Source organism: Ictalurus furcatus, chromosome 2 (assembly GCF_023375685.1).
Source record: "Ictalurus furcatus strain D&B chromosome 2, Billie_1.0, whole genome shotgun sequence".
Lineage (NCBI taxonomy): Eukaryota > Metazoa > Chordata > Actinopteri > Siluriformes > Ictaluridae > Ictalurus > Ictalurus furcatus.
The window spans coordinates 34,821,070-34,833,941 of record NC_071256.1 but is presented as its reverse complement, the minus strand read 5'-3'; the positions used below and the strand labels follow the sequence as shown (position 1 = coordinate 34,833,941).

Sequence of the window (12,872 nt, the reverse complement as noted above, 5' to 3'; positions counted from 1 at the left end):
GTATGCAGCGCTTTGCAGAAGTATTCACCTCTCCTGAACTTCTACACATTGGTAGTGTTCGAGTCTGGACTGAAATGGACCTGACGGGAACGTATGTCATGACTCTAAACCAAGCTGTGGATAAATGAAAGTGCAGAGAATATTAGTATGATCAGTATAATATTATCTACGAATGAAAAACATAAAAGGTTACAGTGATTGCGGAAGTATTCACCCCCACTGCTGTGATGCTGTGATCAGTTCTAGTGCAGTGCATCAAAAGAAAACAATCAGTAAACAATCCAATTTCTGGTTTCTTTCCCATTAAGTCCCAACGCGATTTATTCGATTAGGCCTCAGCTACTTGAACATGAACACCGCTGTGATTTTTAACCGTGACATTTAACGCTGTGGAAGGGCTTAGAAAGAAGTTATTCTCATGTTATTACTTATACAGATCAGCCATAACATTAAAACCACCTGGGTAATATTGTGTAGGTCCCGCTTGGGCTGCCAAAACAACTCGTCGAGGCATGGACTCTACAAGACCTCTGAAGGTGTGCTGTGGTATCTGGTACCAAGATGTTAGGAGCAGATCCTTTAAGTCCTGTAAGTTGCGAGGTCGGGCCTCCACGGATCGGACTTGTTTGTCCAGGACATCCCAGAGGTGCTCGATCGGATTGAGGTCTGGGGAATTCGGAGGCTGAGAACCCTTTGTCATGTTCCTCAAATTGTTCCTGAACAATTTTTGCAGTATGGCAGGGCGCATTATGCTGCTGAAAGAAGCCACTGCTAAAACCTGGAATACCGGCGTGTACATTAGGGATGTAACATCCACATGAGTGCCAGCACCCAAAGTTTCCCAGAAGAACATCACCCAGAGCATCACAATACCTCCGCCGGCTTGCCTTCTTCCCATAGTGCATCCTGGTGCCATCTCTTCCCCACGTAAGCGACGCTCATGCACCCAGGCGTCCACATGATGTAAAAGAAAACGTGATCCATCAGACCATGCCATCTTCTTCCATTGCTCCATGGTCCAGTTCTGATGCCCATTGTAGGATCTTTCGGTGATGGATAGAGGTCATCATGGGCACTCTGACCGGTCCGCAGCTACGCAGCTCCATACACATCGCGCTGTGATGCTCTGTGTGTTCTGACACCTTTCTATCATATCCAGCATTACCCTTTTCAGCACTTTGTACTACAGTAGCTCCCCTGTGAGATCAGATCAGATCAGATCAGACGTGCAAGTCTTGAGTCTTGTGCGCCCACGACGTCGTCACTGCTTCATCGGTTTTCCTTCCTTGGACCACTTTTTTATAGGTACAAACACTTCATGAAAATTTCGTTTTTTTAGACGCTCAGACTCAGTCGTCTAGACGTCACAATCTGTCCCTTATCGAAGTCGCTCAGATCCTTACTACGCTTGTCCATTTTTTTTGCTTTCAACACCTCGACTTTGAGAACTGACTGTTTTCTTGCTGCCTAATGAATATATCCCACCTCATAACAGGTGCCAATCGAGGTTACTCACTTCATCGGTCAGTGATTTTAATGCTGTGGCTGATCGGTGTACGTCACAGCAGCTATAACTAATTGTTACCTCACCAGCACTCACTTCTCTCTAAGTTAATTTGTGCTACATGTTACCAATAAGCTTGAAACTTCCAACAGCACTCGCTGTTACAAAGCGCTGACACCGGAGACTTCCAAAAAAAAAAAAAAAAAGCTTAAAATAAATAAATAAATAAATAAATAAATACTTCTTCTAGCTTCACAGTAACGATGATACATTTTTTTTTCTTTGTTAAATATCAGCACATTTTATTAATCTCTTTATATCATTAGGCTTGGATTATGTGGAGCATCTGCCTGTACACGAGTTGTTACCATGGAAACAATCATGTATTAGAAGGAGTACATTAATATAAATCTGTGATCTGAATTGAAACTACCGTCGTAGACCATTAATCCACGTCTTCAGATCAGAGAATTCAGCGTAACAAAAATCAGCGCAATATCCGAAGCTGGAATCAGTTTAGTGAAGGTGATTTGAACATTGTGATGTTTTAAAAAAGAAATAAATAAAATAAAATAAATAAAATAACTAATCCTGATCAGTCGCGTTTAGGCCCCATAACAAACTCATTCTCCATCCGTTTAGAATTGAATGTCGTAAAAACATTTTATTATCACTCGTTACAACTTACAAAAAAATAAAATAAAAAGGTAAAGGGATCACAGAGAAAACAGCTCCAGCAAAATTCATACAATCATACAAACATTAAGAAAAGACAGAGGAAATGGTGATCGTATCAAAGTGGATTTATAATAAAAAAAGGCCAAGGCACTGTCAACGTAAGAAGAAAAACATTTGTTTTTTTTTTGTTTCGTTTTTTTGAAAAACAGACTGTATCCAAATACCACAAAATGAGAAGGTGTATAAAAGTGTGATTGCATGTGATTTGTGTTTTGAATAAATCAAGGAAAAAAAGTACAGTACTAAGACCACGTTGAGAAGACCGGGTCGATGTCCGTCTATGTGCAAGTGTGTACTTCCTAACGAGACACACGCATACCTATTCACACCAAGGGAGCTCGCAGCTAACTGGAATATTTGGAGTATCTATTGCTGTTGTTAATCCAACAGGTTGATTGAATTCAAAATTGTTAAAAAAAAAAAATACATAAATATATATGTATGTATAAATATATATTTATACACACAGTATCTCACAAAAGTGAGTACACCCCTCACTTTTTTGTTAATATTTGATTATACCTTTTCATGTGACAACACTGAAGAAATGACACTTTGCTACAGTGTAAAGTAGTGAGTGTACAGCTTGTGTAACAGTGTAAATTTGCCGTCCCCTCAAAATAACTCAACACACAGCCGTTAATGTCTAAACCGCTGGAAACAAAAGTGAGTACACCCCTAAGTGAAAATGTCCAAATTGGACCCAAAGTGTCAATATTTTGTGTGGCCACCATTATTTTCCAGCACTGCCTTAACCCTCTTGGGCATGGAGTTCACCAGAGCTTCACAGGTTGCCACTGGAGTCCTCATCTACTCCTCCATGACGACATCACGGAGCTGGTGGATGTTAGAGACCTTGTGCTCCTCCACCTTCCGTTTGAGGATGCCCCACAGATGCTCAATAGGGTTTAGTCCATCACATTCACCCTCAGCTTCTTTAGCAAGGCAGAGGTCGTCTTGGAGGTGTGTTTGGGGTCGTTATCATGCTGGAATACTGCATACTGTTCATGCTCTGCTTCAGTATGTCACAGTACATGTTGGCATTCATGGTTCCCTCAATGAACTGTAGCTCCCCAGTGCCAGCAGCACTCATGCAGCCCCAGACCATGACACTCCCACCACCATGCTTGACTGTAGGCAAGACACACTTGTCTTTGTACTCCTCACCTGGTTGCCACCACACACGCTTGATACCATCTGAACAAAATAAGTTTATCTTGGTCTCCTCAGACCACAGGACATGGTTCCAGTAATCCATGTCCTTAGCCTGCTTGTCTTCAGACAACTGTTTAGAAGAGGCTTCCTTCTGGGACGACAGCCATGCAGACCAATTTGATGCAGTGTGCGGGGTATGGTCTGAGCACTGACAGGCTGACCCCCCACCCCTTCAACCTCTGCAGCAATGCTGGCAGCACTCATACGTCTATTTCCCAAACACAACCTCTGGATTTGACGCTGAGCATGTGCACTCAACTTCTTTGGTCGACCATGGCGAGGCCTGTTCTGAGTGGAACCTGTCCTCTTAAACCGCTGTATGGTCTTGGCCACCGTGCTGCAGCTCAGTGTCAGGGTCTTGGCAATCTTCTTACAGCCTAGGCCATCTTTATATAGAGCAACAATTCTTTTTTTCAGATCCTCAGAGAGTTCTTTGCCATGAGGTGCCATGTTGAACTTCCAGTGACCAGTATGAGGGCGTGTGAGCGCGATGACACCAAATTTAATACACCTGCTCCCCATTTACACCTGAGACCTTGTAACACTAACAAGTCACATGACACCAGGGAGGGAAAATGGCTAATTGGGCCCAATTTGGACATTTTCACTTAGGGGTGTACTCACTTTTGTTGCCAGCAGTTTAGACATTAATGGCTGTGTGTTGAGTTATTTTGAGGGGACGGCAAATTTACACTGTTACACAAGCTGTACACTCACTACTTTACATTGTAGCAAAGTGTCATTTCTTCAGTGTTGTCACATTAAAAGATATAATCAAATATTTACAAAAATGTGAGGGGTCTACTCACTTTTGTGAGATACTGTGTGTGTATGTGTGTATATATATATATATATATATATATATATATATATATATATATATATAAATAAATTTATATAAAGTCCTGGATGACTGTTAGTTCGAGCATTTTTTTGGGTCCTATTCCGGGTCCGAGCACACTACACAGTAACTGGCTCATATCTGTGAGAAACTGGTAAAGAACCCGATCAGGACTCAAATAAACTCCCTGCATTATCAGATTGTCAGAAACATGAACTCTTATTCTCAGTCAAAGCTGCGAACCCCCCATTGTGCCTCTGCATATGACTTCAGCACCAAAATCACAACCGTGTCCCCACACACACATACACACACATACACACACACACGCACACACACGCACACACACGCACACACACGCACACACACGCACACACACGCACACACGCTCACTCACTAGTAGGACAATCTGGGTGTTGAGATGAAAGGAAGGAAAGAGAGAAAGAACAGAGGGAGACAGAGCAGAGTACCTCCTGAACCTACTGCTAACGGCTACAACTTTAGATAACATTTAAAAAAAGCAGACATTAATGAGGTAAAATATCGATGGCATGCTTATAAAGCCTTTATAAACCCTTTGAAAGTAGTAAGTATGTGCAATTCTCTCTATGTGTTCACTGCAAGAGGAGAACGATTCAAGTAGACATGCAGATCATTTCCTAGTACAGGAAGAGTCTGTCAAATCCTTCAAAAGTCTAATCTAAACATCTAATCTTGTCCATGTATAAAGACAAAGGCAATTACTGTTGAATTTGCCCGATGACAAAAAATAAATAACTTAAAAGTAAGGCCCAACACCATCTCCTCTCACACATCCTTTCACACGTCTTTCTCTGTTTATTTCCTTTTTTCAGTGCATGTGTGTGTGTATATATATATTGACGAGAAAGGAAATAGGCTCAAAAGTCACGAAGTGGAGCGATTAAACATCATGCTTGGCTCTCTCTATTATCCGATCTCAGTCGAATCTCTCTCTCCGTTCACATAGCAATGGATCTGCCTCTTATTGCCTTTCTCTGTCTCGCAATCTCTCTGTTCCCTTTCAGTCAGCTCTCTCGCTCCCTCTTTCAGTCCTCTCTCTTTTCTTGCCTTGCTCTCTCGGGTTTTTTTCCTCTCTTTTTTTCTCTTCACATCTTGCGCATGACCAAGACAGTGGTGAGAACTCCAGCCAGAAAGACGCCGACGGTCTGCCAGGTCGGTGTGCCAAAGTAGGACCGGATCCCCTCCTGAGGGAGAGAGCGGGAGGGAGGGAGAGACAGAGAGAGAGAGAGAGACAGAGAGATAAAAACAATATTATACTTGATCTTTGTTGGTCTCCACTCCTGGTTTATGGCGTGTGGCAGCCTACAAGAGACCTTCCTTTAGTTTACACGCGAGGAGAGATGTCTATTGCTCTAAGTGGAGGAAATTTCTTGATTTTTTGCAGTTTGCAGTACTTTTGTGGCGAGGTAGGAACAATATTGCACCAATGGTCACAGTAACAATGTCATAGTTTCGTATGGAACCTGATAGATATAGCTTTTTGTATGTACTATTTTTATTTGCATTGATTCATTCTCATTTTGTTTTGTGTCTCTTTGCTTATGGGTTTTGTGCTAAGCGATTGAGCATATGTTTGTTCTACCTTCTTGTCTGTTTGTAAAAATAAGAAAACCCAATAAAGAATAAATCATTGAAAAAAAAGTGTACTTACTTACTTGTTTAAATAATAATCTAGGTGGGATATTAGTATCCAGTATAGTTAAACGCCCATAATATATGAGATTAAGTGAATATGAAAAGTTGTCTTGCATGTCCCAATCAAAAAATAAGCAGCGGGACACTTACCCAGCCTCCCTGTTCCCTAATCCAATTAATCACATGTTCCCGCAGGTAGTCCAGAGTCCAGTTGATGATGGTTCTGATGATGTCTGGAATTTTCGTCAGGAGAGCCTGAAATTGTATGTGAACGAGAGACAGGTCGAAAAATGCAATGAGGATACATGCAAATGTAAAAATAGCTAATAGAGGCAGATACAGGGATGGGGGAAAAATACAGCTTTACGAAAGAAACGAGACTTCCCTCGGTTTCAAGTTAGAGTGGTGCTTTAAAGTTTGTATATAGTTTGTACAAGTTGCTATATATTTGCATAAATATGACATGAAACATCGTCAAAAGTCCTAACAGTACTGGTCACGCCAGATACTGAAAGCAAAGGTTCACATACTTTTGTCTCTCACAGATATGGGATGGATATTGGATCATTTTTCTCAATAAATAAACGGCCAAGTATAATATTTTTGTGTCGTTTGTTTAACTGGGTTCTCTTGGTCTACTTTGTGAAAATATGATGAGGTTTTAGGTCGTATTTATGCAGACATGTCGAAAGTTCTACAGGGTTCACAAACTTTCAAGCAGTACTGCGCACTGAGAGTAACTGGGCATGAAAAGGATAAAGAATCCTGTCTTGGAGACGGAAGGAAGGCTTTCGTTAAGGCCGAGTTAATTAGTGTCCTTGCCTTGATCACAAGTCGACAAGCAAAGTAGAAAAGCGCCACCACTCTGCCCCAGTTAAACTTCCCATCCGAGAAAATCTCGCGCGCCACCTTCACAAACACTTCTTTAGTTGGCTGGAGAGCTGAGTCGGCTAACATTCTGTCATGGAGAGAGAGAGAGAGAGAGAGAGAGAGAGAGAGAGAGAGAAACAGTGAAAATATGGTACAAAAGTGGGATTTTCCTCCTTGTTCCATCCGACTCTGGCAGGCTGGCAGGCACGCACGCACACACACACACACGTGTAAATAAGAAAAATAAAAAAGGAATAAAAATATATAAATAGTATATTTTAAAATAAATGGCAGGAACATCCTGCATAATCACCTGTAATCCTATGACATCAGCAATCACTATATATATATATATATATAGATATAGATAGATATACACACACACACATGCATACATACACAGTGGAGGGAAATAATTATTAGAAGTATTAGACATTTTTTTTCAGTAAATATATTTCCAATGAGGCTATTCACATGAAATTTTCACCAGACATCAGTATTAACTCAAGAAATCTGCAAATGTAAAGAATTCACAACATTAAAGTCCATTAATAAAGTTATGTGTAATAAAGTGGAATGACACAGGGAAAAAAAAAAGAAAAAGTATTGAACACACTAAGAAAAAGCAGTTCTCCAAGCCAAGGTAAGGCAAGGAACCAGCTGAAATCCGTAAGTAATTACACCCCCTATCTGTGCAAATTAATATCAGCTGGGTCAGTAAATTGATGGTCTATAACAGGGGCTCCCAAACTTTTCCAGGGCAAGGCCCCCCAAACGGCATTAACATTTGACCGAGGCCGCCCTTTTGCAAGATGTCTTTAAAACACATTAAAAATACAGACTTCTGAATATATCCCCCTTTTTTTTTATTAATAATTACATCTTACATCTTTACATTACATTAGGAACTGATGGTGTGTGTGTGTGTGTGTGGTTGTCTGAGAGTAAGAATTTTTTTTCACACCAAATTGTTGAGGCCCCTCGGGCGCCCCCTGGTGGCCCCCACTTTGAAAACCACAGGTCTATAAAAAAGGCTTTTCATTACCGAGGTGTCACACAAGAAAGATCTCATAATGGGAAAAAGCAAAGAGCTCTCCCAAGACCTTCACAACTTTATTGTTGTGAAACATATTGATGGAATCGGATACAGACATATTTCAAGACTTCTGAATCTTCCAGTAAACACCACTGGAGCCATTATCCACAAGTGGAAGCAACATCACTCCGTCATCACCCGGCCACGCACAGGAGCTCCTCGCAAGATTTCTGACCAGGGGGTCAAAAGAATAGTCAGAAGAGTAGCCCAAGAGCCAAGGACCACTCGGAAAGAGCTCCAGAAACACTTGGAGGCAGCAGGTACCATCGTTACAGAGAAAACAATAGACAATGCACTCCACTGCTCACACTCACCGCACAGGACTGCATTACTAAAGAAAAGGCATGTCGAAGCTCGTTTAAAGTTTGCTACAACTCATTTGCACAAGCCTATGAAATACTGGGAGCGTGTAGTCTGGTCAGTCGAGAGCAAAATTAAACTTCTTGTCTGTGATACTACACACCATGTTTGGAGAAGAAATGGCACTGCACATCACCCTAAAAACACTACACCAGCAGTGAAGTTTGGAGGTGGAAGCATCATGGTGTGGGGCTGTTTTTCATCGCATGGTACTGGCAGACTTCATATAATTGAAGGAACGATGAAGGGAGCCCTTTACCGGGAGATTCTTGAGAAGAATCTGCTGCCGTCCACCAGGATGATGAAGATGAGACGTGGGTGGATCTTCCAGCAGGACAACGATCCAAAGCATACAGCAAAGGAAACTCTCAATTGGTTTCAGAGAAAAAAATCAAGGTGTTAGAATGGCCCAGTCAATCACCTGACTCGAATCCAACTGAACAAGATTTAAAGACAACATGTTTAGAAGAATGGACCAAAATCACACCTGAATACTGCGGCCCATTAATTTCTTCATACAGGAAGTGACTTGTAGCTGTCATTACAAACAAAGCCTTCTCCACTAAGTATTAAATACATTTCAGTTAGCGTGTTCAATAATTTTTTCCCCGTGTCATTCCACTTTATTACACATAACTTCATTTATGGACTTTAACGTTGTGAATTCTTTATATTTGCGGATTTCTTGAGTTTGTCTGGTGAAAATTGTATGTGAACAGGCTCTTTGGAAAAATATTTACTGAAAAAAATGTTGCCGCGTTCAATACTTATTTCCCCCACTGTATACACACACACACACACACACACACACACACACACACGTACAGGTTGAACTGAACACATAATAATAAAAGTATATAACATAAGAAGCAGGCAGACATCACACTTTTATTACTAACACGACAGGAAACTTATTATTGAATGATGTATTTATCAATGCAGAAATGCAAAACACTTTCATTATTTGGTTTCTGTTAGCTCAGACCAAGGTTTGTTTACTTAATGTCCAGTGAACTGAATTTTATTTATTGCGACACAAAATTGTAATCTCACCTCTGTAGGTCTACGTTGTTGTCCAACTCGTCTCCAATTTGCTGTAAGCACTGAGCGAGTTTTTTATGGGTGGGGTCGCAGAGCTCGCTCCCGCCCAGTTCGTGCCGTGATACAACGGTGCCGCTGTCCCCATGACGACGAACTCGCTCATAAATGAAACTGTGCATCATAGAGAAAGAAGGGTCAGGCTCGATAGAGGAATGAGGCAAAATATAATATAATATAATATAATATAATATAATATAATAAAATAAAGGAAGACAGGATGGAGCCTCACTCCTTCAGCAGCACAGCTCCTACTTCTAATATTTGGTCAGGGCCTGAAAGAAAAAAATGTCACAGCTCAGGCCATCGTCTGTAAGAGCTCCTTTTAATCTCATACGAGAAACCAGACAGAGCTGATATTTAGGGACATGGTTACATTTCAGCCTATTTGTTAATAATCATTTCTCGCCAAACACGACAGGAAGGAAACATGAAAAGGCCTACGGCGACGTGAAGTTTCAGTTTATACTTCGGCGCTCAGACACACAACAAAAGCCGAAGAGTTCGCGCTGTTATGCGCTGCGAGTCATCACTCAACACCATGAACTGTCGATGACAGGATGAGGCACAGGATGAGGCACAAGATCACGGCACTCTCACCGACAATAATCTGTTGACCGCAGTACAATAACATTTCCCACTGTTGACTGCGTTGCCACCTACATATTTTTAGATTCAGCTGTTAATGGGTGTGTGTGCTTGGCTGCTGCCATTGTTCGGTCGTCTTTTATAAGCCTCTATACGATTAACGTATTAGGTAAAGCGTGTTCTAAGTTAGGGCTGGGCGGTGTCACAGAAATATCGTGTCACGACACGAGGTGGTTTCTACGATACGCAACGCGCATCACGATATATAAACTAGCTCACAAACTGACTGCAAAACAGAAATAAAATGAACAAAACAAACTATTAAACTGACTTTCACGCCACCTTTGTTCAATGCCTACAAATAAGATTTGTTTTAATTACACCAAATCGGCGGCATCCATGTATGTATGTATGCATGCATGTATATATATCACCCAGCCCTATTCGAAGTGAACTGGGGTTTTGTATCTGAAGTAACTTCTAATGCATGAGCACATACATACATACATATATATACATACATACATACACACACACACACACATATATATATATATATATATATATATATATATATATATATATATATATATATATATGTGTGTGTGTGTGTGTGTGTGTATAAAATAAAAATTCCAAACAATTATGCACATTATTCATATTTGTAAACATCCCACTGACAGAACAAATCCAAGTTCAGATGATTTCTAGGTGTGATCACGCAGAATAAAACCCAGCCTAACATAAAGTAGACTAAATGACACTCCACACTGCCAAAATCACATTATTTTCAACGAACTGCACCTCATAGATTCTGCAAAGTCATTTGGTAAACGTGTACATTGGGGTACTCACTCTGTTACACTGTTTCTGAAAGCACTCTTAACTCTAACGTCCTGCCGCCATAATCTGATGTCGGGCAACAAGCAGCACCACCTCACCGCTCCAGTGGTATGATCCTGAGCTCGGGTTACTGTCTGCGCAGAGTTACACACATTCTCCTCACGTCCACGTCTGTGTGTGTGTGTGTGTGTGTGTGTGTGTGTGTGTGTGTGCATGCGCATGGTGCTGGACTGGCGTCCTATTCAGGGTATGCCCCTGTCCCTATATCATGCCCGGTGTTCCCTGAATAGATGTGGCTCCAGATCCACCACATCCTCGATCAGGATACTTAAACGGTTACTTAAGATGACTGAATGAATGAAGTTCTGTACGTGAGTGTGAAAGAAGGACCACAGATTGAAGACGAGGCTGCTGGCCTGTTCGTTTCTCTCCAACGACAACCAATGACTCAGCAAAGTAAATTAAATTACAACATGATCACATGGCCTATTATGATCACATGGCCTATATATGAACTATAAGTGTAATATTAAGGATTTTACTTTTTGTTCTAAAGAGGAAACAGAACATTATTATTATTATTATTATTATTATCATTTGTACGTGACTACACTTCCTACATGAGCAGCAATAATTCAAGTAAACAATGACTAACCAGTGGAGCTAAACAATCAACACAGAGATGATGATGATGATGTCATCCCTCTGTCAAGAAAAACATCATCATCATCATCATGATCAACTCATGATCTAACTGATAAAGCACTTTATTTCCAGGAGGCTGTTAAGATGTTACCTGTTTATTAAACATGAGCGAGTGTGAACGCCGGTCTTTGTTGACACTCACACTGACACTGACAGCGAGCTGAGAATATGTACGGGCATGTTTCTGTCTCCCGTTAGCTTAGCTATGCTAACTAGAATGCTAGCCGACATGAGGTTCACAAAGCTTCCGTATCCCTTTTATTTTATTTTAATTTTTTTGCCAATATAAATATATCTATATATATAAACGATTCAAATACACTAGTGTTTTGTTAGACATGTTGAATACTGCGTTGAACAATACTGGTTAAATTAGTCTTACCCGCATCGCCTTCTCCTGATAGCGCCGCTGCCATGTTCGTGTGAAAAATGATTACACTGGACTTCCGCCTTGAGTGACGCAAACGTTAGGGGCAGGAAGAAGGGCGTACCCGGAAGTGCACGCTCATCTACATCTGTATTGTTTTTATTTATTAAATTGTTATGATTTAATTTAATTATTAAATAGAGTGCTATGTTACTATTACAGCATTAGAGATAAGCGGAAAATAATAAATATATGATTCCATGTTAAAAAAATGGTCTTTGTGGGTCTCTACTGGTAATTTGTTCCCTTCTACTGGTGGCATGTTATGTCTAGTGGATACCATTAAGAACCAATAATGGTAATGGTAATGGTTTTAATGCTAAGCTGATGGTTTGTAATGGTATTTTTTTATATAGTGTAAACCATTAGAATTTCTGTGATTTTTTGTATTGTTTTTATGTTTGTTTTTTCAGCATGGATGTTATGTCTAGTGGATACCATTAATGACCTATGTCCTTAATACGAACTAGTACGTAATGGAAACCATTTGGTAATGGTTGTAATGGTTAGCAGCTGATGGTTTGTAATGGTATTTGTAGTAGAAACCATTAGAATTTCTGTGATGGTTTGTATTGGGGTTTGTTTCAGCAGGGATGTTATGTCTAGTGGATACCATTAGTGACCTATGTCCTTAGTACATCCTAGTATGAAATGGAAGCCATTTGGTAATGGTTGTAATGGTTAACGGCTGATGGTTTGTAATGGAATTTGTAGTGTAAACCATTAGAATTTATGTGATGTTTCTATTGGGGTTTTTTTTTCCAGCAGGGAGGGCAAATAAAACGTATATTAAACACAACAACAGCAACAACATAGAGATGCACTATATGTCCAAACGTATGTAGACACCTGTCCATCACATCCATATGTGGTTCTTTCCCAAAATGTTGCCATGAAGTTAGAGGCACAC

The 12,872-nt window shown here is 40.5% G+C and overlaps 1 protein-coding gene across 1 annotated transcript; it reads right to left on the bottom strand.

Annotated features, from left to right (window-relative positions):
• Nucleotides 1-4,351: 4,351 nt before the first annotated feature.
• Nucleotides 4,352-11,990, bottom strand: LOC128602514 (apoptosis regulator BAX-like). Its single transcript, XM_053616381.1, has 6 exons — nucleotides 11,918-11,990; nucleotides 9,632-9,674; nucleotides 9,355-9,513; nucleotides 6,798-6,933; nucleotides 6,126-6,230; nucleotides 4,352-5,524 (listed from the first exon to the last, which is right to left on the bottom strand). Exons 1-6 carry the CDS (start codon nucleotides 11,949-11,951, stop codon nucleotides 5,426-5,428), a joined length of 576 nt encoding a protein of 191 aa, XP_053472356.1. The 5' UTR covers nucleotides 11,952-11,990; the 3' UTR covers nucleotides 4,352-5,425.
• Between the last annotated feature and the right edge of the window lie 882 nt (nucleotides 11,991-12,872).